The sequence below is a fragment of the Diadema setosum genome, chromosome 16 (genome assembly GCF_964275005.1).
Source record: "Diadema setosum chromosome 16, eeDiaSeto1, whole genome shotgun sequence".
NCBI lineage: Eukaryota > Metazoa > Echinodermata > Echinoidea > Diadematoida > Diadematidae > Diadema > Diadema setosum.
Window position 1 is genome coordinate 26,269,365 of NC_092700.1, and position 25,366 is coordinate 26,294,730.

A 25,366-nucleotide genomic window follows, 5' to 3' on the forward strand; every position below is an offset into this window, starting at 1 on the left:
AAAATGGAGATGGCATGCAGAATACTTTGCCCTATGATTTCAGAAATCTGCTACGAAAAAAGGGCAAAAGTGGCATCAAATAGTGTAAGGTTTTATGTAACAAGAGTCGTGGTTTCAATATTGATATATTCTCTTACAAGCAACAAATTTTTTGATTTCTTCAAATTTCATGCAACTGTTACTGTTCATTCAGGCCAAACTAAAGCCCAACGCACACTATACGACTCGCAACTATATGACCGTAAGACCATAAGACCAGGTCACATGACATGGCAACGCACACTATACGACCAGACCTTACAACTAGTTTTACCATTGTTCTGGCTTCAGAAGGTTACCAATGAGTATAGAAGCGCACGCAGTGTGCATTGTGCGCGCTTCTGTACTCTTTGCATAATACTGTGTCGTGATTGGCTAAAAGCCCACAACTAGTTGTGGAAATTCAACATGTTAAATCTCTATGACTGGCGGTAAGACCAAGTCGTACAACTGGAAACTTGAAACTGGCAAGACTGGTGACATCATACTTCCGGTCTTAAGGTCGTACGACCGGTCGGATCGTATAGACCGATTCAATTTCCATGACCTATTCACCTACCGCCGCTAGCGGCGCTATAACGGTAGCCATAACTGGGGGCCAACGGGGGGTTCCAGCGAGCTAGCTACCCAGCGAGTTGAACTTGCAGCTCAGCAGCCTAGCGTACCCATCGCGCATAGTTAGCCGGGCGCGGCTGCTGCGCCGCGGCCGGCGACCGCCGGCGCCGCGCTAATATTGTGATTGTTTACTCACTGTGGAAAAGTCATTCAGCGGCTTTTAATGCCTTTCTTTTGGACAAATTGAGTGATTCAGACATATTGATCTACTTTGAAAGCTTCAAAGGAAGGATCAGGAAAACACATTGTGCAGTTGTTAGGTGCACAAATAACAGAAAAAATGGAAATGGAAGCTGCACGGCAGTGTGTGAAATTCAGACACCGCTGACGCATGATAAATTAAGGCAAAAGACAATTAAGTGAAATACAACGGTATAAAAATCCAGAGATTTCAAAACAAACTATGTCTACTAAATTCTCTATTTAATTAGGTTATCACTGCATGTTTTATTCGTAAAATATGTTGTTCATCTTCGAAGACAAGTTTAGATCAAAGAATTTGAAAATTCACTTTTTTTTATCCTTGGTGTCCTACTTGCCAAAGTTAGAATACACTTCCTGGCTAGACTATACTATTATGACAAACATTTTACAGCCTACACTACAGCTAAATAAAATGTTTCAAGATTCGTTAAATTCTTATATTGCTTTCACTTCTTCAATGTTCAGCACTGAATTGACCATAGGCCTATTCAATTTTGGCCTGGAACTCTGAATTTGACTTTTGATAAAGTGATACTTATAAATATCAAACCATGGATGGTGGCAAACATCCGTTTCATAATCATACTAAGAAAGTATGATTTAAAAATCACTTTTGTAGATTATAATACAATGTATAGGCGTTAGCGTGATGTTATGCAAGGTTACTTAGACCTAAAACAGTAGAAGTTTTGGTTGCAGTCGTAAGTTAGGCATATATGGCCTAGAAACGCCTAGATTTATATTCCGTTTGGTTTACTTAGTTAGGCTTGCCTGAAGTTATCGACGACCGAAAATGATATAGGATGTAGGGTTCTAGAAGTCAATAGGTCTACATCTAGTCTGGACTCTTGCCTAGATTTCTAGACAAGATCTAACGTTAGACAGATTCTACCCTGCTGGCCCGACACTCCCGAGTAAAGGCAAAAGCGTGCCCTAAAAAGGTTAAGTTAACTGATAGCTTGCAATTTATTGCACCATATCTAGCTCAAGATTCTTAATCATTATTTGTATTTAATTATACCAGTTAACTTGTCAACAGCCTAGGCTTCTTAGCAAGACGTCTGCCTGCGCCTAGCAATAATACTCCCCAGCGGTTTTTATTCTCTTTTAATACACAAATGTGAATATACGGGGCTTACACGCGAATACCCAAGTCATCGCCAAAGAAATAGAGTCTACAAACATTCACGGATCGTACCGATATTTACCTTGAAATTCAAGTTTTGGCTACAGCCGTATGTCATCTACCCATTCGCTCATAGTCGGTATAAGTTGTTTAATTTTTTTTAATTTTTAATTAGCTTGCGAAAAAAAAAAAATGTAGACTCTAGTTGTCACAAAGCCAGATGTGTCGATCGCTGCCAGCGCCAGAGATAGCTAGCTGGCCGGTTACTGGCGCCGGGTGGTTAGAGCACTGGCTGCCGCTGGCACCCTTGCCACGCACGCAGGGGGCTTGCCGACCCGGCCTGTTTGGCCCCCAGTTATGGCGTCGCCTTAAGAGGGCGCACTTCCATGAACAGTCGCTTGAATCGGTCTATAGTGTGCGGCGGGCTTTAAAGGTCCAGTTTATCTTTGGGAGCAGTGATTTCAAAAATGTTCAAGATATCACATTTGATGCATATGTGTAGGTCTGTTGTATCATAAAACATCCTACCATATGAAATATTTGCAATAAAACCTAAAATATAAGGAGATATCAGGGTTTTTCTCAATAAACCGTAACTGTATACGGTTTAGTCTGGAAATATTTTTATTATAACTATTGTTCACATTTTGTGTATTTAACAACACTTAACATCGATTATACGGATTCAAATTTTGACAGTGGTTGTTTCTATCCCTAACTCACATTTTAGAACTATTTTAAAGCACTAATGCTGGGTTTTTGTTTCATCTGCAAATGGTAAATTATGCCTTTAAATTCACCAGAGCTGGAAATCCAAGTTAAAGGCATTTAAAATCAGAAATACAACAATAATTCAGTACATTACAAATCTGACTCATGCCTTAGCTGCATCAAAGTTATCTTTTTATGATATTTGCTGCAAATTTTTGGTAATTTTTTTGGCTTTCTCATTTTTGTTGTTTGTTTGTTTGTTTGGGGATAGGGGGAGGGGAAATTGACCACAGAAGAGCTAGCTAGAGGAGCAGCTCACCCGCACACTGGTCCTTTCCTCCTTCTTCTTTATTCCTCCTCCACCTCCCATGAGAAAGTGACCCCGCCTGACCTCCGTCGGCTTGGCGACCCCCCCACGAAGACTCACGTGGGGCTTCTTCTCCTTGCCGGCACCGTCTTCCCATTGCGGAACTGCTTCTGCACTCGTCACCGGCTGCTTGCTCTCTTCCTGCCCCTGCGACTTCTTGACGTCGTCGCGGCTGCTGGTGCTGCTACCACGCGACCTCTTGACCCCTTCATGACCTTCGCGACCTTCGCGAGCAGGTTTCATCTCATCTGTGCTCCCCCTGGCTCGCTTTGGCCTATCCCCTGGGGCTGGGGACGAGGATGTCGATGAGAGACGGCGTTTTCGGTCTTCTGATGGACTGGTGTTGGTACTACCAGCAGCTGTCAAAGATCCAAGTGTCAGAGGTCAAAGAAAAGGGTTATGATCAAGCATATCTCAAGACATACTGCACCATCCAAAGATATAAATCAATACTCTTACACGAAAACTGAAGGAAAACAGCATGTCGCAGAAACTATAGGACTGTGTGGATAACAATCTGCGGCAAATTACTTTTTTTCTTTCCCGTCTGGAGAATTCCCAGAAATTGAAATGCACACACAAAAATCTGCCTAACACTTCAAATCCATGATAATTCACAAATCTTCCATACAGAAAGATCATAGAGCTCGAAAGAAGTTACAATTTCAACACTAATCAACTCATCGAATCCTGCATGGGAAAGTTTGGCTACTCTCCACTCAAGCCATCCACTTCAATGTGCATGAACAAGTGTGCAAATGGGGCACTTTGTTTGCATTGAGTTCGAAAACTCTGGCATTTGTTATTAGCTGGATTCCCTACTTTCCTTCACCACCCCTACCCAGGGAACAGCAATCACTCACCTTGTTTTTGAGCTGCATTTCTCTCAGCCAACCGCTGCCGGTTCTGACTCCGCCTGGCTGCATTCTGTTGAGCTCGCTCAATCTGCGCTTGCAGGTTGCTGAAGAAGTCCTTCAGAGGGGGGTCAAGCAATAAAACATGAGTTTGACTGACGCCTCCTCCACCGATGAAGAGTTTGATTACCCCCCCCCCCTTCACCAATAATTATAGGCTCTTCTCTTGCCCCCCCCCCCCCCTTCAGCACTGTTATTTCAAAAAAATGTTGACACCACATAAAACTTCAAACTGGCACACTCACTGACATCAGTTCCCAACTATTCTGAAACAATGCATACATACCTCAGTCTCCTAGGGATTTTAGGAGGTCGAGGGGACATGCTGAAATTTTGCATAACATCCCATAAACTGGGAGGCATTTTGCACACCATGTCATGAACTGATGACATACAGAAATCAAGTAACTTGCATGTAAATGAAATGTTTCCACAAACTTAATGAAAATCTTGCTGAAGCCTTATATTCTTGGCTTACAATGTTGTTCAGCATTCTTTATTATATCAATAAACAATGTAACATGAAAGGCCTAGGTTGTCTCCTGGATTGAACGGGAGGCAGAAGGCAAAGACAAAGGACAATACAGAAAAACATGTAAATACATCATACATTGTAAAAAAAAACACACTCGGTTAGTTACGTACTCACAAACAAATTTACCAAAGATACATTTATACACAAACAAATTAAAATATGCAATACATATATTTCATTTCAAAACATACCTTATTATCAAAATAATACAACTTCATCTCATTCTATTATTTTCATTTTCTATTATTTTTATTTTATTATTTTCTATTATTCTTAATTTGGTCAAATGTTCAAAAACGAGGCCACAATAAATATCAGAGAGCTTCTTATGCCCTAGGGCTAGATCCCTCCCCACGAAGGACTTGGTGCTCCGTGCAGAAGGCTTCACACACCATTTGGAGATTTGGGGTCTTCTCCCCCCTAGCCTTTTGCCAAGGCCGACTTTTGCTCCCCGATTTTGGGAGCAAAAGTTGATCAATTTGCATGTCTGTCTGTCTGTCCAAGCCCGATTTGCATATGGCGAATGGATGTCACAGACCTCCATGGAACAGGCCGGACAATGCTGAGACGAAGGATGCAGGGAGCATTTGTCATGAATGATAATGTGTGAAGCAGATTTCAAAAGGCAACCGCGTTGTCACGCTTGGTTCCGCTCGCTTCGCTTGTGCATTACAGCAAGAGGGCCTTGACAAATGGCCATCTCCCCCCATGCAACATGCTAGAATGTCAAGCTGTGGATCACCCCACTCACCTGCTGCTTTAGCTGCTCTGGCATCTCCCTGACGTTGATCCCCTGGACGTTCTTCTCGATACCATCGTAAAAGATGATGCGGTATGACCCGTTCTGGTTGATGCCCACGATCTTGCCCGGATAGTAACGGCAGTCGGACCATCTTGCCAGCACCTCATCTCCACACCTGTAATTCTGGATTCAACCATTTTTTAAAGAAAACCTTTCAATTTTGCTTGTTGTTGTTTTGTTTATTTTGATTTTGTATCATGATTTTGTATTTGATTTTGTATTATGATTTTTCAGAAAATATTTCAAATCTTGTTTGCTGTTCTTTTTTTTTTTTTTTTGTCAATCTTTTTCTAGATTATGAAGTTTCGGGATTATAGAGAAGGTCTTACCCCTGCTGGCTCCTCTTTGAAGCCATCCTTTCTGTGGGATGTCCGGACCACCGAGCGAATCTTGGGGGTGCCGTAATGGACCCACTCGTCGTACCTCGAATTCCAGCCCTCAAAGTGGATCAGGATCTGACTCGTGTCCTCGTTTACCTGGACTATCTTGGCCGGATACCTGGATGCAGAGATGCACGGAAGCAACACAGGCGCCCATTATCGAAGGGATGGTATAGTTTTAGTTGAGATGGGGATTCAGGTTTTAACTTTTTGTGAGATAATCAGAAAACGCTTATGCGATATTAAAGAGCATACAATTCTTAGAGCAATTCAAAGTTAAAACAATCAAAATACGTACTGTACAATGTAGTTGCGAATATGAGACAAAACATTATTATTTCTAAGCCTATCAATGCAGAATCACCTGTGTACATGACCTTGTATGTTTCGTTGTGTGAAATAGATTGTTTTTGTTGTAGTTAAGCACATGGATAGTTTGTTAAAACTGTTTATTTATTTCTTCGTGCATTTAATGAGGCCCCAATATTAAGCTCGGCTTACTGGGGATCCTCCTGTAAGGTACTTTGATTTTCTTTCTTTCCCGGTACAGAGAACAGATATAATTAATCTCTGTTCTCTATCACAATGATTTGCGTACCTTTCATGTGCAAAAATCAGCCATGAATAATGATGAACCATGTCTATATTCTCGAAAGTGATCATAGTTGATTACTGGTACCATGCAGAAACAATAAAATGAAATGCAAATGAAAAAAAAAAAGGTAAATATTCACTCCAATTTTCACACTATCTGCTGCACTATATCAAAGGCAGCATATGAAAATATAAAGAAAGCAATGGGACCGCAATATCGACTCAAATCGTTGCAGTGTCAATGGTGTCCCAAACACAGGATGGTTTACCATTTGTTAAGATAGTCCATGGCCTCTAGCTTGAACCCCGGTACAAACTCGAAGCCAGCTCGGACCATCTTGCCCCGAGTTTTGGGCGGCGTCACCTTTTCTTCTGTGTGTGGCGTGCGCTGGCTCCCTCGACGTTTCTGAGCTATATCTTGTTGGGACTGTAGAGCAAATAAACAAATTGAAATAAAGAGGAAATGTAAACTCTTTGTGCTTGAGTTGTCAACAGAAGGCAAGGTTTATCTTGAACTGAATCCCTTCAAATGATTGAATATGAGCTACCTATAAAATATTAAACTGACAAATAAAAATAAAAATACATGTTGCAAAATACCATGCCAGGAAACGTGCAAAGATTATTATTTTTTTTTTACCGTAGATTGTTCACTTGTGTTTGATTTAAGTCAATTGTTACTGTATACGCTGAATACTTCATGAGGTTTTTATTTTCGTGAATTTCGCTAGTCAGGTGCTATTCTCAAAATTAAAGACACATGAAAATAATTACTCTGATGCCGATACGAATGTGATGCACAATTTTACATTTCTCTGTTTAGTACAGCACTCCACTATTAGGACTTTAACCACTCATGAAATCTTCGGGAAGTCCCGATTCGCGAAAATTTAGACTCGCTAAATATATGGCATAAACAGTAAGAAATGGTATCATTCAATTGCGCCATGTGTGAAATAATTCACTTTACAGAAGCTACAAGACTGGGCAACCAAACTCTTGTACTCAAGAATATTCCTAGTCTGACACTTATTGTTGGCTGCCCAAGACAATCACCACTTTGCAATTCAAGGCACTACAACGAAACAATTCTCTTGCCTTATTTCTGCTCTGCTGACGGCTCTGCTCACTTTTCAGTAGTTTTTCCTGCCTCTCCCGTTGCTCGCGATTCTCCCGCCTCTCGCGGGTGGAGGTCCTCATGAAGCGTACGATGCTGCTGGACCCCGGCTCTTTGTCCGTCCTACCGCTGCTCTCGTCGTTGCTCTCTGCGGTGCTGCTCCGGCTGGAGAGGGTGCTGGGCGTTGATGGCTTCAGGTCGCTCGAGCTGGGTGAGGACGGAAGCCCTCCGAGCTTCTGACTGCCGGAGGAGGGCAGGGAGGGTGGAAGCTTTGAGCTGGAGTCGCTTGACTCTGTGACAGACGGTGACGCCAGGGTCTCTTTCTCCTCTGAGGTTGGAGGCACTGCCTGACCGGTACTGCCCGATATTGCTTCCTCGTGGTCTGTCCCAGATGTGTGGGCATCTTGCGACAAAGCGCCCTCAGTGGTGTTACAGCCATCCTCCCCGGTAGCATCACTTTTGTCTCCTGCTTTTCCAACCGCATCTCCGCTCTCCGCAGACAAACTTTTCTCTTCGCCAAGTGAGGGCTCAGTGACTGGTTTGTGTGCGATCTCCAGCCCCGTGGATTGCTCTTCTACAAACTGAGTCACCTTCACTTCAAACTCATCACTCCTGTCTTCCCTGACCTTTGACCCCTTATTGACATCAGCAGCAACAGCAGCAGCAATTTCTTTACTATCTTGTGCCCGTGGGGCCTGCTGGGGTGCATCAACACTCTCGGCCATTTCTGTTGCATCCTCTGGCTCATCCTCTTTGGAGTCGGTACGCCGAGCGATCAGCATGTGGTCGATGTCGTCATCGTCACTCAAGTCCTCATCATCATCTCTTTCTAGCATCTCCACATCGGAGCCTCCACCTGGTTCTGGCTGTGCTGACTTAATCTCGCCTTCTGAGGACCCCTGCATGCAATTTTCCTGTGTTGCTTCAAGTTTATCATCTTTCTTACTGACTTCACCATCATCTGCTTTATCAACTGTTTCTTGTGTGTCCGAGTCAGTTTTATCCTGCACTGTTTGCTGCTGATCGGCCATTCTGGGGCACGTAAAAATACAAGGATGACAAGAGAATGTTTAAATAGTAACTACAGAACAAAATATCAATTATCTGGAGATGTTTGTATTTAAGGCACAAAATTGAATCATTGCATCTGGACTTACTGTTGAATTGTGAGAATGACTTCATGTCCTGGACGCTTCGTCAGCTCATCCAATCCCGATGCAGCACTGGTTTAATTTTGTGCCTTAATTTGAATGTTAAATGGAGGCTGGATGAATCAGAACTTACGTCTTCGTACATCAACGGTAGCATTTCCCACACAAACATCACATTTTAACAACAATGAAGATATGGATTATGAAATGAATATGGTTAGGAGTCCTAGGTCTAGGACTAGAATCCAGATTCTGACCAGTAGAATTCAGATTCTAGTTAGAACCTTAGATTAGCCCAAATGTTGCACCTAACACATTCATGAGTATTGTACTGTGAAAGAAAGAGGGAAGCCCAACTGCACCACCACTGTGTATGTACTGTTGAATGCCACACAGTGGGGCTGAATTCACGAGTATAAACATGACAGCCGCCATTGTAGATGTAGTAAGAACAGCAGAGACTCCAACTCTCCCGTTTTCGACGGGAGATCTCCCGCCGAAAGCCCATTTTTGCAAAATCTCCCGTTCTCCCGCTTGAGATTTAAAGGACAAGTTCACCTTCATAAACATAAGGATTGAGAGAATGCAACAATATTAGTAGAACACATCAGTGAAAGTTTGAGGAAAATTGGACAATCGATGCAAAAGTTATGAATATTTAAAATTTTTGTGTTGGAACCGCTGGATGAGGAGACTACTACAGCTTGCGAGTCATATGCGTACAACAGTATAAAGAAAATGTAAAAGAAAATTCAACATATTTTCACTTTTTCGCATAATAAAAGAGCACTTGACTTGCCTCTTTTTTAAGGCAGGGGGAATAACATTACTCATAACATTTGTCGGTAACGAGTCAGGGGAATGTGTACTTTTTTCAAAAGATGGAATTTTGTGAAATTTTCTTTATATTTTCCTTATATTGTTGTACGCATGTGACATCTAAGTTATTCATACACTGCAGTAGTCTTCTCATCCAGCGGTTACTGCACAAAAACTTCAAAAATTCATAACTTTTGAACGGATTGTCTGATTTTCCTCAAACTTTCAATGATGTGTTGTACTAATATTGCTTCATTCTCTCAATCCTTATGTTTATGAAGGTGAACTTGTCCTTTAATTTCTCCCGTCCTGGCGCTGTGTCTCCCGCTTGAAATGATTTTTTACTTACCGGGTAATATCCTATGTTGAAAAATAAGTCTGAGATAGCACGAGAGAGAATCTAGAACCCTAGAGCTTCCAGGGCCCTGTGGGCCCTGGACCCCGGCCGCAAAGAACTTCGCGCTTTGTGCTCGCGCTTTGGAGTCTCCCATTTGCTAGGGGTTTACGGGCGGGAGAATCTCCCGATCAGAAGGTGCGTGGGGTTGGAGTCTCTGGAACAGGCAGGCAGTGGTGGGGTCTATTTCACTGACACAAGTATGCCATCTATTCCTTTTTGCTACAAGGACAGGTTCCTATGCAACAGGGGCAGTTCATTAATCAACTAGAGAAGCACTCTGAGAGCGCAGACCTCCACCAAGCAGCTACTTTCCACCGTGATCTTGCTCTTCCATAGAGATCAGTGATTTCCACCCACTGAAAAATCGCCCGATTTCCCAATACAGAACCAGAAGCCTTTGTTACGTCATAAACCCTCAGCTGCCCTTTCATTCAGCCCCTGTGCATTTGCTGATTTATTCAATGCATCGGCATGTACGCAGATTTTGTTTTTCTTATTTTATGTGTTTTTTTAGGAGCTCACACTCACACTGTGAGCTTACGGTAAGCAATAAATCTCGCAACAGAACAGCATAATTTGTTATTTTTTGCGCTTTTTCAGGGACCCTGATTCTTTACACGGGACCTTGTTCACACGCGCTTTGGAAAATTAGAAAAGATGCGCTAATTCTGCGTTTTTGATGGCAAAATTTGGGATTTTAGATGGACTTTTGGAGGTGATCGAGCTGTGCCAGTAATAATAAACTAATAATAATATGTGATAGGACCTAGGCCCGGTGTGTTATGACAGTAGGGTCTACATTTTGCTGGCTTGTGAGAAGTGTAGAATCTAGTAACTGTAATGATAAGCGACAAGTGTCCAGATTTTGGAGGCCAGCCGAAAATTGGGGGTTTTACTCTGTGTTGCTAATTTGTCAGTTTAGGTCTAACGTTAGGCCTAACCTTTTTTAATACAACATTTAGACTAGTGTTTAACGTTACAGCCCCTCTAAAATTACTTGGCGATTGAGTTGAAGCGTAAACATGTGGTAGGTGCCTACCTAGAGTCTAATTTACTCTAAACTTTAAATGTACTTTTTCGTATCCATTTTGTTTCACTAGATCTACAGTAAATTTACTGTAGATTCTAGATGGTAGTACTAGTGAGTATACCACAGTCAAATAGAGGAATAAATGATCTCGAACTGAATAATTAGCACCCCATTTTTAAGTTCAACACCGACTGGCGACTAGCCATGGTCTGGACCATGCTGACGCAATATCACAATCAGTGTTTATCAGCGCTCAGCGTCCAGGCGGTCCAGCGACAACGAAAACTCATTCTCTGATGCCTGAACATGTTATTGGTTATGAAGAAGGTAATTGCACGCTCACGAGTCTTACCTTACAAATTTCGTAAGACTTCACAGGATTCATACCTTCTCACGGCAAATGCAGCGCTCTTTGGGAAAGTTTAAATTCCATATCGCAAGAATTTTCAAAGATCAATCCGTATTCATAACACTGCATTTGAAGCATGTAGGGTACTACAGGCCTATTATATGCGCATTTGTTACGTACACATGTGATTGCATTTTACAGCATGGGTACATATGGGTACGATAGACGGATGCTAACTGCGACGGATGCATACAACACGCAATCAAGATACACGTAGATTGATGTAGTGCTGTAGTTAGTACGTTGCGTGAGCGTTCAGTTTCGGAGCATCAACACAAACAACGCGGCATATCGCCGAGTTCTTCTTGCACGGGCAGCCGCGCACACTGCACTGCGCAAGCAGTCTGTGCATGCACTGTGTCGTAGGATCGTGTGCTGTGTAACCCTTTGCATCGGAATATCTCAATATTTCATGGGTAGAAAATTATCATTATGTTGCAATACATTGGAATCAGTATCATATGAGATAAAAACAAGATATAGATATCAAAAATATTATTTACCATAATCAGTTTTCGTATTCGTATTGATTTTAAAAATGGTACTTGAAAGACATATATATGGCTTCTTGTGTAGCATCCACTGATCTCCCCTGTAGGAGACCAGTGGTAGCATCCCCTACATATTTTGGTACAATCCAATTGCCCGCCAAAGCTATGGGTTGGTATGGGGCGTAGAGGGTGCACTGTTGTTTATGTTTTCGCGTTTGTGCGCGATTCTCCGTGGGAATACCGCGATATGCACGTAATCAAACCAGTGCCTTGTGTGGCTATGACTGTCGAATATCAACACAGCTATGACAATCTTGCCCTGTGCATACAGGTGCGGTAGAAAGTGCACATGTGATAGGAGCTAGGCGCAGCGTGTTGTACTGTACCGATATCATCAAAAGGGTGTGCAGAGTGATCAAGCACGGCAAGGCAAGTCATCATGTGAAACCGATTGAACCTTGTGTGGCTGAGAGACAAATGAGATGGTGTTGGAAGAGCAATATTTGTCAAGAAATTCGAGCCTGTTTTCTTCCATCGAGGTAATAAGTTATGATCAATTTTGTTTTGGTGGAAATGTGTCTATTGTTAGTCTGTTCATCAAATCATGCAATCGCATTGTTCTTTGCGCTGGCATGTACAGTTCGAGTTCCATATTTAGGGCCCTGTATTTCCAATTGGTAACGTACTGCACTGCCACTGCTGGTTTAGCTACAAACTACCATCTACTGAGTACAAAAAATGCACCCGTCCTTCCACATGAGATGAGCACACCCATATTGGTCGATTGGACTTTCGAGGTGATCACAACATCTCCAATGACTATTGTCTAGCGCTAGAGCCTAGACCTCTCTATAGTATTATCGAAGTCACATTCAATTAATTTAATTTCATGAAGAAACACAAACAAAAACAATGTGATGCAGGCATGCGTGCACACTTCTCTATTCAGTTTCGGACTCCACGATCGCGAATTTTACCACTCGCGAAATCGTCGCGAATTACCATTTCGCGAAAATTTAGACTCGCGAAATATATGGCGTATTTACTTTGTAGACCATTCTAACTTTAACCATTAGTAAATTTATTACATGCATGCGTAAATTTATGTCCACTTGTGTCTCCACAGTCGTGATCGAGATAAGCACTTTGAATGGGAGTTTCTTCTTCTAATCTTGGGCCATGCATCCAGGTAATCTTCAGTCCTGAATCTTTGGTCCTGAAGATTCTTGCAGATATCAGCCAATTTTCATGTTCGACCACTTCACTGGGTTCCATGGGATTTCATCCTCTACTGTAGATTCTACTTTACAAGGGAAGTAAAGTGGGTTTGTGTACGTGCATGGTGTAAGAGTTATTATCTGCCATTGCCAAGTAATGTTTGATATTTTTGTTTTTAGGACATTTGACAAGAATTGAGAATGGAGTTGGACTCGGCCTTGAACGAACTGGGAATGCTCAGCATTGTGACTGAGAGTAGGCGGGATTTCCTTCGTGAGAAGTCTGCCACTGCCAGCGCTGCAGCTGCCTCATCATCCCCATCATCAAGCTTTCACGTTGTGAAGATGAACCCGCAGTTTGTGACGTGCGTGGGCTCTGTCCTCTCCAGCAGCAGTCACCCGATCACCCGACGGAGCAGCAAAGGTGGCGGCCAGATGAACGGCGTCATGGAAGCCGAAAAGAGCCTGAGTGCCTCCCATGGATATCCTTCGTCGTCGGCGCTTGTAAGTGAACACCGCGTTGTGAGGACTCATCGGCCGCGGTGTCGGTACCAGAGGAAGCCCTACTCGGTCCCCTACAGACCGAAGGTCTCCCATTCGCGCAAGATGAAGTCATACCTTTCGACCAGCTTAGAGGATGACGTCTTTTTTGACGATCCGCAGACAGATTACAATGGGAACGGGCGGAAATACCGAAGTCCCAGTACGGAAGCAGCCGAGAAGGCTCCCTCACTAAGTGTACCGACCATCTCTCTACCCCGCTCAAAGTCACTCGATGACCTCCATTTGGACAGGCTACGAATCGATGACGGACTCAGCAGGCATCGCAGTGATGTTGAGTTAGCGTCTAAACTCATCAGCAACTTGCAGGTTTCTTGAAGAGTAGGCTGCAAACCCAAAGAAAGAACTTAAAACTGGATCTGTGAATTGTCTTTTTGAAAAAAAAAAAATGTTTATTGAGTTATTCAGGTGTCAGTGTCTGGCATCAGTGTTGGGTACGGTACACGCTAATATGTCATCTTCCAAAGTTGCACGCTAAACGGGTTGAATGGATATTGGTATTCAGAAGCAGATGCGTCCTAGACTCCAAACCAAATATTTGTGATACTTAAAACAGAAGTGTCTTACAACTGCAAGCAGCTACTACCATGGTTTTGCTTTGAACAGGAATTCAAAGAGATATTGAATCTATTTTGTTTTTGTTTTGTCTTGTATGCACCTGTGCAATGTTGCTGTTTAAATGATGTTGGAATTTTTAACAGCGTAAATGGAATTTGTATTTTGTATTTCCTCAGTAATACAGTTGAGTGAAATGAATTGTAATAATACGTACATTGCCCTGAAAGATGCCAGAGGCATTATTGAATCATGCACAGAGGTTTCTAACTGAATTCACATTTAGTATTCTCAAAGTAGTGACAGAGCTTACTGTAGGTACAAAATAATTGCAAATTGAGTTGGATATAACATTCTAAGTACATTGTACTTGTTGACTGATATGGAGGATCAAAAGATCTGATTATATCTTCTAGCATTCTTTGTTTTCACTCTTTTGGCAGTGGCATATTGACAAGTAATTTTGACTTCTTTTCATAGTTGTCATAGGTTTTGTTTTGAAAGTGCAATGAAATAACAAATTCTGAAATCACAGACTATCCTCTCCAGAAAGAATGATGAAAAGGTGCTCACAAAACGTTACGTTAGCCTTTGTTGATCTGACTTAGAAACTCATCTGAACAATGAATAATTACTGTGCTACAAATTATAAGAAAAACCTGCAGGTACGTTCCTTTAGGTGATGCATCTTCTTTTAGACTCTCTTAAAGGTGCATAGTCCCGGTAGTGTAGAGGGCGCTGTTTATGATACTGCCGATCGCTGTTAGCATTGATACGAAGATTGCCGAAGTTGAGCTGTCATCAAGAGTAAAGCGCGTAGGTGTTGCTAAGTTACGTTGCCTTCGTTGTCTTCTCTGCGCATCATGCAGTCTGTAGAAATGCCAGGGTGCGTGCATATGTGCTTCTTATTATGACATCACAAAAGAAATTTGCTAAAGCTGTCATCCTCCTCAGCCGAATCATGAGCCGAACTGTGATCGGACCACTGACTACAGTGGATTGGACTTCTTCGTACTCGGGGAAGTTGGCCACAGCATAAGCGCCAAAGAGGAGTCAATAGCATAGGTCTCTGTAGGAAACTTGCGCCGTGCGCCCGCGTATGCATTTGACTAAAACACCGGGACCGTGCACCTTTAACTCTTCATAAATTTCCAAAGGAGAGATGATGCCTGACTCATAAAAATGGGATCCAGTTACCGTCCAGAAACAGGCTAGAAATGAAGTAATAGCTCTGGGATAACTTTATACAAATACTTGGAATACTGGAAGTGAAGGTACACATTACAGCACCGCAAAAAGCAGTAAAATTCAACTTTCTCTTGAAATGAGGCACATTTTCAATGGAATTTATTTTGCAATGCAGTTACCCTTGTTGGGTTGACTGTGAATTATAAAATGGTATAGCCTCTAGAAAGCCCCCCCCCCCCATGATGTATGGACGTGGACCACTGCCAATGGAATGAATCGCAAACAGGATTGTTCAAATTCATGAAATTATTTACGTCGATGTAGGGCAATGTGTCTATCAATATTGCAAACAGGATTGTAGCTTGGTATAAAGGTTGTGTAGAAGGTCCACAACAGCATCTCAGTGCATGCTTGATAAACTGCAACTTCAGATCTCTTCTAGTGAAATTGGTGTTCTTTTGCTCACTGACTGCAAGCCTGCAAGCGATAAAGGGCACTTGGAGAACACATAGGGAGACACTCGTAGAACTTCATGGTGGTGTAACTGAAAAATTGTTGTCCCCCATCTGCATACAGTCTTACAATTGTATGCCTTATTCACAGATGAGCGACATTTCTACTTATTGTAACTAAATACAGGACTAAAGTATGTACAGTGTGTACATAGCCCTGGCCAATAGGGCTTATGGGGATACTGTAAAACAAGGATTGTTCGCATGCATTTTAATGTCCAATTTCGCGAGTGCCAACATTCGCAAAATTAAAGTGCACGCTAAAGTTCTTGCCTACGCAATTTGCATTGGACGGCAGTGGCAATTCACGAAAATTTCATGCCGCGAGATAGGTTGTCGGCTCCAATTCGCGAAATTTTCATGCTGTGAATATATCGTGTTTTACAGTATGCCACCCTGTGCTTCACTTTTCTCACTGCCAGGCGTGCTAGTTATTACCTCCGCCAAGGCGGATATGTTTTTATCAAAGTTTGTTTGTTTGTTTGTTTGTCTGTTTGCAGAATAACTCAGAAAGTTGTGAACGGATTTGGATGAAACTTGCAGGAAAAGCTGATAATGGCACAAGAAACAGATGATGCAATTTTGGTAGTGATCTGGGAATTGTATGAATTTTTAAAGAATTTTTAAATCTTTTGGCAGATGGGGTCAAAGAACTTAGGAGTTTAAGCTGCGCATATTTGAGGTTTGCACTGAGGCGCTTGCTCTGGTCAAGGCACCGCGCAGCAGGCAGCTGATGAGGTAAACACAGTTTCTTTATCATTAGGAAATACAGCGATTTTCAGTATGCATGTATGGGTGGAAATGAGCTGCTTGACGGAGGTCTGTGCTCTCTAAATGCTTTTCTAGTTAGATCTTAAAATGAATTTTTCATGAAATGTCATTTAAAGGGATGGTACAGTATTGTTGGAGACAAAAATTGCGCTTTTACTTTTTTGCGAGATACCATGAAACACTTATGAAATAGTACAGATCATACCATTTTAAGAGGAATTCAAAGTTTATTTGATGAAAATAAGGTTTGGAATAGCTGAAACATCCAAAAACAAAGTAAAACAAAATGATTGTAATGAAATGTGGGTCCCACACTTTATCACGATCACTCTGTTTTGGATATCTCAGCCATTTCAAAGTCAATTTTCATCAAATGAACATTGAAATGCTCATGGAATTACATGCTCTTTCATATTTCATAAGAGGTTTCTCACTATCTCACCAAAAAATGATAAAAACCCGAAGTTTAGTCTCAACCAAAACTATACGATCCCTATAACTGATTATGATTTTTCCCTCCACTTGCCCCTTTGCCCTCCATTTAAAGGAGCTTGTGTGGGCTTCCAGAGAAGGGAACAAGGAATTCAACTGATTTTGGAGAGAAGTAGGATGTTGATGAAATCGTGGTAGATACAACATCTTTATAGCATCTTGTTTCTTCCTGCTTTGTTTCCTCCATCCATCCTCCATCAAGCCATCTATCCATCCATCCATCCATCCATCCAAAATAAGTCGTATGATAATATCAATAATGATGTGTTACATGCACATGATGATGAGATGTGTTCTCTTAGTTGCTTTTTATAACCAATGACAGTCTCGAAGAAAAATACTCAAAAATTCATGTGGATGAGCAGTGATTGTGCATGAAAGAATTTTTCTGATCGAGAATGAGGTCACAACTGATAGTTTTGTTTTGTTTGTTTGTTGTTGTTTGTTTGTTGGCAGTATTTTATGGGGAGGGGGTGGCAGAAATATTGCAGGTTTCATGGAAAATACTTTTCTTCCCTAATTGCATTGCTACAAATATTGCAGGAAAGGTAACAACTGTTTTTCATGAAAAATATACATTTCAGTGGACCCTCAATACTACTGTACAAAACTCTGTATAAGGTTGGTATCCCTGCAATGGTGTGTCTGTCCCACATATGCTACAGTCCAATGCATGTATACAGGTATGTGTACACGTTATGTCCACGCATCCACTGGTGTGTCGTACGAGTGTATTATATGGTGATATGATATAAAGCAACGGTGTAATCTTACACTGTCCACACTTTCAGTTGGCTACTTTGACACAGAATATTTCAGAAGCAGATTCATTGATACGTAGACTTGCAAAAAATAGATTTAAAAGAGAATGAGAGAACCTTTCGACCAGTGAAATCACTTTGTTATGGTATCAAAAGCTGTTACATCAGGACTTAAACTATGAAATTTGAAGAAAAGTTAAAAAGATACTTTCTTATATTGAGAGTTTACTATATCAGTGTACTGTTAACATTTCAGTGAAAAGAAATTCAGCAATTTTCTTGAGATAAAGTCGGATCCAGTCATGCATTCTTCTTGACTTTCATGGGCGTGAAATATACTGGAGAGGAGTTTGATAGTGACCTTAATCTTTACAGCTGTAAAAGATGTTCTATAACTGGTATGTGGATTCCACCAACTGCATTCACATGTGTCGCTGTGTTACTGAGAAATATCTAATATAATGTTATTGTTAGATCAGTATGTCCATGTAGCATTGTCAGCTTGTGGAAGTTGTTTCCTGTATTGCTATGGAGGGTCATATATTGCCTGCAATCATCATCAAAAAAAAAAAGAAGAAGAAGAAAACGACGAAAAGACTCGCGCGAGACACAAGTCTTCGACACACCTTGAAGGTACCTTCTCTGCAGCCCATTTGCTGGGGACATGTTCTAATTGGTCACTTGATATAAATCCATATATACAGCATAGTCTCATTGAATTTTCAATGTGTTTCAAGTCAAAATACTGTAGCACATTCATAGTTATGATTTGCTGTGCTGTTTCTGTATGTCAAAGTTTGTACTGAGTACATTTTATTTCTGGGTTTAAAGTCCGCATTCAGATGTCCTTACTCTGCAAGCTTTATAAAAGTAATTTTGAGAATCAGTGTATCTAAAGACAGCAGGTTTTCATACAATGTATCTGAATTTTACGTTGCCAGCTTATTTTTGTTTGACTTTGTCCCTGACAATGTACTTGGTATTTTACATATTATGTGTCAGCGTACATAAAACTCGTAATTGCTTGTTTGTTTGTACTTTTACCACACATAAAAAAAAAAACAAGTACCATTCACAGATTTTAAGTCCTTGTGAAAAAAATGCAAGCAACTGCAAGAAAATTATTCTTTGATAAAGAACACAGACGGAATACAAAACCAAACAAAGTTATGGTTATTGAAATTATTCTTTTGTCCCTTGCAAAGCAACACTGCTTGGTACACCAAGAATGGATTACTGTAGTAGCATAGACTGTTCATAGTGCAGAGTAGTGTTTCGTGCAGCACATTTCCCAAGGAAATGAAAGCCAACACCGTAATGAAATCGACTTCATGGATCCTTACAGTGAACTCAAACGAAGAAGATGGTGCCAGTGTCAGTGGCATCTGAGGTAGTAAATGCAATTGATTGTTATGGCATTCTCAAGTTTCGCTGGTGTTCACAGAGCCACGATATTCGTTGCAGTCATGTACGGAAATTGGATGAAGTAATACAATGTAATATCAAAGTGGCAATGGGGATGGTATTTCGTCGTCGCTTTGTTTTCATTTTGGAATCACATTATTGGAAAATAGAGAATATGAATGCAAATACCATTGTACATGAATGAAATAGGGTGCCATCGTGTGATGTCATAACCGTTCAACACCATGGAACCTGGTTCTAAACAACCTCGCATACAGTAGTAGCCCGGATATCTGTGAGCACAGCCGTTGTTGATGCTCGTAGCCAGTTCCAACCAACTGCCTGAAGCCTTGTGGCAAGGATATCTCATTTTAGACCAGCAGTGAGCTGTCGATAGGGACTGTGACATCATCAGTTTGGTACTCTGTGGAATTTAACGAAATTTAGATGGATTAGTACAGTCCCTTTAAGTATCACCATTTCAGAATGTTGGTGACATTGTGTGTAGTGAGTCCACAGTGATGGTAACAGACTTAAGTTCTGGTGAATTAAGACCCAGGTAGTGGTGCTATTAGAATATATCTCGCATAAGCCTACTGTACATTGTATTGGCATAATGCCTGCTTGTTGTCATGTTTTTGAGAGCACAGCCAGTGAAAAAGGAAACACGTCAGCTGAATCAATATTGTGTACCCTAATTCATCTTCAAATGTATAGCTACCCATATGTGGACCACTTCTGTGTGTAATGAATTCACAACCTGACAGGCACATGAAAGATTTTTATGCCTCCGCCACGAAGTGGTGCCGCAGGCATTATGTTTTCGGGTTGTCCGTCCGTCCGTACGTCCGTACGTCCGTACGTCCGTCCGCTTTCGTTTACGCGATAACTTGAGTAATATTTACTGGAATTTTACCAAACTTGGTCCAAGTACAGATGAAGTATGATGGGGCAACGATTTGATAAGATTTTGGGTGAAATCGGCTAAAGGTCAAAGGTCAAAGGTCAAGGTCAAATCATGAAATTGTATCCGTTTACGCGATAACTCAAGACTGTATGGAGCAAATTTCACAAAACTTTGTTGGAGGATGATGTATGATGGGACAATTACTTGATTAGTTTTTCAGTGAAATCGGACAGAGGTCAAAGGTCAAAGATAAAGGTCAAATCCTAAAATTTATCTGTTTATGTGATAACTCAAAACTGGATGAAGCAGCTTTCACCAAACTTGGTCCAAGGATGATGTATGATTGGACAATTAGTTGAGTAGATTCTAGTGACATTGACAAGAGGTCAAAGGTCAAAAGGTCAAGGTCAAATGCTAAAAATGTTGCTATTTCCCCCATATCTATGCAATGCCCGTAGTTATTTTCTTGAAACTTAGTGTAGACATGTACTACTGCGTAAGGATTCTCCAGAGAGAGTTTCATGTCATAAGGTCAAAGGTCAAAAGGTCAAAGGTTAGGTGAAAATGTTGCAATATCACTTTTCTCGCAAATGGTTCAATGTATCTTCATGGAACATGGTACATATGCATGTACTGACTGGCAGGGATTATCTAGGGAATTTAGGAGTCATGGGTCAATAGGGGTTCAAAGGTCAAGGTCAACTCCTCAAAATGTTACTACTGTATTTCCCTCATACATGTATACTAGTATATGCAATGATTGCATTATTAGTTTTAAAAGTGTTTAATATATGTACATGTATTACTTGATGGAGATTCTCTTGGAAATTTCCAGCCAGAAGGTCAAAGGTTAAGGGTCAGAGGTCAGGTTTAAATGAAAAAAAAATATTTTGTACTGTAATTACACTCTTTCTTCATACCTTGAAAATTATACTCAATGCATAAACTTATAATAAGGTCGGTCAGAAGTCAAGTAAAAATTTTCAATTCCCCGAATATGTGTACCTGCACTCTTTAATAGACAATTATAGCAAACCCAGTTCGTGGAAAGTGAACATTCAAGATATTTCTGACAAACCTGTTATTTCGATATTTCGCCAGTTATGTGAAACTGTCATCACACATTGTCAAGACATTGTACTATACACCTATTGGGAAAATCATGCATTATGGCGGAGGCATCAGTCGCCGTAGCGACCTTTCTAGTTAGTCAAGCACCGTTAATGTAAAGATTTTCGCTGATAGGCAGCTGGTGTGACACTCTTCAGAACAACAACAAAACAAAAAGATTGTTTCTTGAGTTCTTGTGGTGTAAACCAACATGCTTTTTATTACACCACACATGCCATCTTAAGTTTTTTAACTTGATACCCCAAACTCAGTGATTGATATTAAAGGCGTTGTAATAGGAAGTACAAAATGAAAATAATAATGGAGCTAATGTGTGAAAGGAAAAGTTCAGTCATAGTTCATGATGCAAAGACCCTTTTTTAAGAAGAAATCTGTAGAAAGTGGACACATAAGCTGTAAAACTTCACCCGCAAGATACCATAATCAGATTTAGGTGGTCTTTAATTTGTCATATACAGTACATTTGTATATGCATAGCCATCCACTTCAGTTAACATTATTAACTGAAAAACACTGCAGGAAAGAACTCATACATTGCAAAGTTGTTCACGCTTTGTGTGGCATTTGTTCATGGCACTATTTTAGAAACAGGTACATGTAACTACAGGCTGTACAGCAGGTTTGTTTTCTTTGAGGGACTTGTTTCACTGAAAGTATCATTCCCTAACCCTCTCCAACATCCAGTCAGTGAAAACGTCCAGGGTACTCTGTGACGACCTTTGTCGCATTGATTTGGCTGCATTGTGACTGAAATAACCTTTTGTTAACCATGGTGACATTTCAAGCTGCAGTAGAATTGCATATGTTTGGGAAGCTTTTTATTTGTTTCTTTTTATTACTGAGAGAAGAGAAGGAATGTGTTGACGACAGTGGAAGGGTTTATCTAGAACGCAACCGCTTTGAAATCATGTTTTGATGGCATGTTTACAAAGTCCCCACATTCTCACTGTTACCACTGAGTCCTTATCGACATCTGCAAACATTTCCAGTAGCTGCCAATGGCCTATCTCTCTGGATCCAAAGAAGCGCTTCAAGACATTCATAGTATTGATGATAGAGCTTGTAGAAGAATCAGGGGCGGATCCAGGAATTCTGTAAAGGAGGGGGGGGGGGCGCAACTAATATTTCTGGTGCCACTTCTGGGTTTCATTTCATTTTTTTTCTTTATATTTCTTTTGTTTTTAACGAAAAATGAAGGGGGGCGTGCACTAATTCCGCCCCCCTCTAGATCCGCCACTGAGAAAGAACATGCTTCAGACTACAACTTTTGTACTTTAAAGTGCCCAGTTTACACTGTTAAACGGAAGGTGAAGTTGCCAGATCCAGCGGGGAACTTTAAAAAAATTTGCCCCCCAGGCAGAATTGTAATCAGTGAAAGCCAGCTTTGAATGTGCGATTTGAGCGTACTGTCCCAATGTTGAGTCACTGGAAATCGGGACAATGTGTGTGGGTTTTTATTATTATTATTATTTCATTTTTGGTACTTGTCTGAACACATATGATTGTGCAATTCTTCTGTCGTATTGTTGAAGAACTGTAAGTTGAACAATACAATTACAGTAGTATGTTTTGTATACGTATCCCTTAAGTTACTGTGGGTCTTAACCCCCTTTTTTCTAATCAGTACAAGTAGTCGTTTTCACATCTGCTGATAAGCGTTTCAAAAGGTTGGAATATGTACTGTATAACAAGGAAGATATGCGCAAGATGCATGTCAGACATGTTAAGTTTAATATCCAGGCTGAATTTTTTTTTTTTTTGCAAGCTGTAGAACAAGGCCCCTTATCTTTGTTCAGAGTACTTGCAACTTGGTGTCGCTCACGATATCTTTGTAGTTCTACTTACCAAGGAACTTTAACGGTGAAGCTCCTTGTACAATGTACTTTTTTAGAGCGATCTGCCATTTTATCAATATTGCCAGCTTGCTTAATTTGATTGCATGAATATATATTTAATGAACTTGACATTGGCAAACTTGTGAGTGTATGTTACCAGATCCTATCACTGGACCTTGCACTGATCTGAATAAATAATGAACATATTGATATTGACTTGTGTAAACTTGTTCATCAGTCTTCTGTTTTCTGCTGTTAACAGTGTGAATGAGTCATGTTTTTGTTTCAAATGGATTTTGTTTGATTGAAATTTTATCTACCAAAAATCATAGTCTGTAAATGCCTGATCAGGCAAGTAAATCCAGACAGAAGATGCTAGGGGTGAAATGAAAAGGAACTTACCTAGACAGAATTGAGGGATCACTATACTTATGTACAGCTGTTTAAGTTTGATCAAGTGTCCTTTTTTGGGGGGTGGGGGCAGGAGGCAGCTTTTGCTTAAGAGATGACACAATTGCTAATCATATATTTTTTTATTCTTCATATGTTTTTTTTCCAGAGAAAAGTTTGTAATATTTCACCATGGAGACAATGAACATTGTACACCGTACTTATGATGTGGAGCCAATACGCATTCTAACATATAACACTAACATATTATATACTTTTCTTTATAAATTATATATTTCTTTAATTCTCTTGATATTTTCTTTATATCACTCGTTGAATATAACATCAGGAATTGTAGTCCACGTATCCAGTGATGATGGCACAAAGACTGAATCAAAAGTTATGAAATTTCCCCAAGTTAAATGGATCGTCCAATTTTTCTCAAACTTTGCTGATGTGTTCTACTGTATTCCTGCAGTCACTGAATGTGAATCCACATGGGTTTAATATCCCTTTAAAAAGAGATAACCTGTTTTGTAGTAACACTAACAGATGCAAAGCTTGGTTATCTGGGTGCTGTATAACAAGAATATGTGTACTGTAAGCATCAGACGTGATTTTGTAACAATTTCTATGGTCACACAAACATCAATGCAGTGAAGCTGTGAAGCTCAATTAAGCCTCCAAATCCCATATCTCTCACGACATCATATGATCATGACCAACATTATGCACAACAGTCTCACGGTTGGCTGTGAATGGGTTAAGATTTGTATTGCGTGCATTCATAAAGGCAATTGGATGTGGTCCGAGCAGACCTGTGCAGGTGGCCATTGTGCCGTAAAATTATGACTCATGCTATGAACACATTGCAACAATGCGGGCAGTCATGTGTGGTATGCTGTACAGTGAATAAAGACCTTTTTTTTGGGGGGGGGGGGGTGGTGAAGCAGTGCCATGCCAAGTGTCATTGTCCAAAAGAAAGAAATAAAAAAAATAAATAAAAATGGCTCCAAGGGAGAGGGACATCAAAATGGCCTTTAAAAATAAATTGAGCTCCAGAATTTTGTAGTTAAAGCTTCATGCAGGCTAGAGATTTTCACAAGTTTGAACTTTACCTAGGCTGCAGTATGAGTTGTACAGTTCATGATATTTAGATTATACTAACCTAACTTGTTAATGCTTGTGATGAAGAGATACATTAAATTTTTCAAAATGTCAACCTCTCTTTACTGAGGTATATAAGCAACAAATTGCCCACTGCCATTTGGGAGTGAAGTTCAATTTCAAAATAGGTTACATGAGACACCCCCCCCCCCCCCCTTGCACAGATGGCCAAGTATAATGTATGTAATACAAGTGATGCGTGTGTGTGTGTGTGTGTGTGTGCGCGCGCGCGTGTGTGTGTGTTTGTGTGTTTGTGTGTGCCCCTAAACTAGTTCGTAACTTCCACAATGCGACATTAGTGATTTGACCATTATTTATTTTTTCCTCGCTACCAGACAACACCAAATCACATTCCGTCACTGCACAAAACATTCACTAGGCCTACTCTTGCTTACACGTCATTGCTATTCCCCGGGGTATTCCCGGCCACGTCGTGCACTCCCATTATCGCTACGCGGAAACTGGCTGATGACGTCACTGAATCGTCACGGCTGCACGATCCTCAAGAAGGCGTGGCGAATGCATAATGCATGAAGACACCAAGGCTTATATCGTTTTAACGGTGGATGGTTCAAATCAAATTTTATTGTTAGGCCTACTACATGTAGTAGGTATTGAGTCAATGTGCAAACATTATTTGCAGACATCATGCGCCAATCCACTTTTGCATTTTTAGAATTGAAATTCAACCGGATCTGGCGCACAGTTTGTGTGAGTATATCCAAAAATTATTTGTATCAGAGAAGTGCAAGTAGTAAGTCTGTCATCTAAGGA

General features: G+C 40.8%; 2 protein-coding genes across 3 annotated transcripts in view; one reads left to right on the forward strand and one right to left on the reverse strand.

Annotated features, from left to right (window-relative positions):
• The window catches only part of LOC140239754 (uncharacterized), a 32,406-nt gene extending 21,236 nt beyond the window's left edge, over nucleotides 1-11,170 (reverse strand). The window contains exons 1-7 of the mRNA XM_072319574.1: nucleotides 11,154-11,170; nucleotides 7,386-8,436; nucleotides 6,557-6,714; nucleotides 5,643-5,811; nucleotides 5,263-5,436; nucleotides 3,926-4,034; nucleotides 3,015-3,421 (exon numbers count right to left, since the gene is read on the reverse strand). Coding sequence (XP_072175675.1) covers nucleotides 3,015-3,421; nucleotides 3,926-4,034; nucleotides 5,263-5,436; nucleotides 5,643-5,811; nucleotides 6,557-6,714; nucleotides 7,386-8,435 — 2,067 coding nt within the window. The 5' untranslated portion in view covers nucleotide 8,436; nucleotides 11,154-11,170. The remainder of the gene's footprint in view (nucleotides 1-3,014; nucleotides 3,422-3,925; nucleotides 4,035-5,262; nucleotides 5,437-5,642; nucleotides 5,812-6,556; nucleotides 6,715-7,385; nucleotides 8,437-11,153) is intronic.
• Nucleotides 11,171-12,104: 934 nt separating this feature from the next.
• Nucleotides 12,105-14,689, forward strand: LOC140239929 (uncharacterized). 2 transcript variants are annotated; one of them, XM_072319747.1, is made up of 3 exons: nucleotides 12,105-12,240; nucleotides 12,828-12,890; nucleotides 13,099-14,689. In XM_072319747.1, the coding sequence occupies exon 3, from the start codon at nucleotides 13,120-13,122 to the stop codon at nucleotides 13,795-13,797; it is 678 nt and encodes a 225-aa protein (XP_072175848.1). In that variant the 5' UTR covers nucleotides 12,105-12,240; nucleotides 12,828-12,890; nucleotides 13,099-13,119; the 3' UTR covers nucleotides 13,798-14,689. The 2 variants fall into 2 exon arrangements, with proteins under 2 accessions (XP_072175848.1, XP_072175847.1); XM_072319746.1 differs by lacking the exon at nucleotides 12,828-12,890.
• Nucleotides 14,690-25,366: the final 10,677 nt, after the last annotated feature.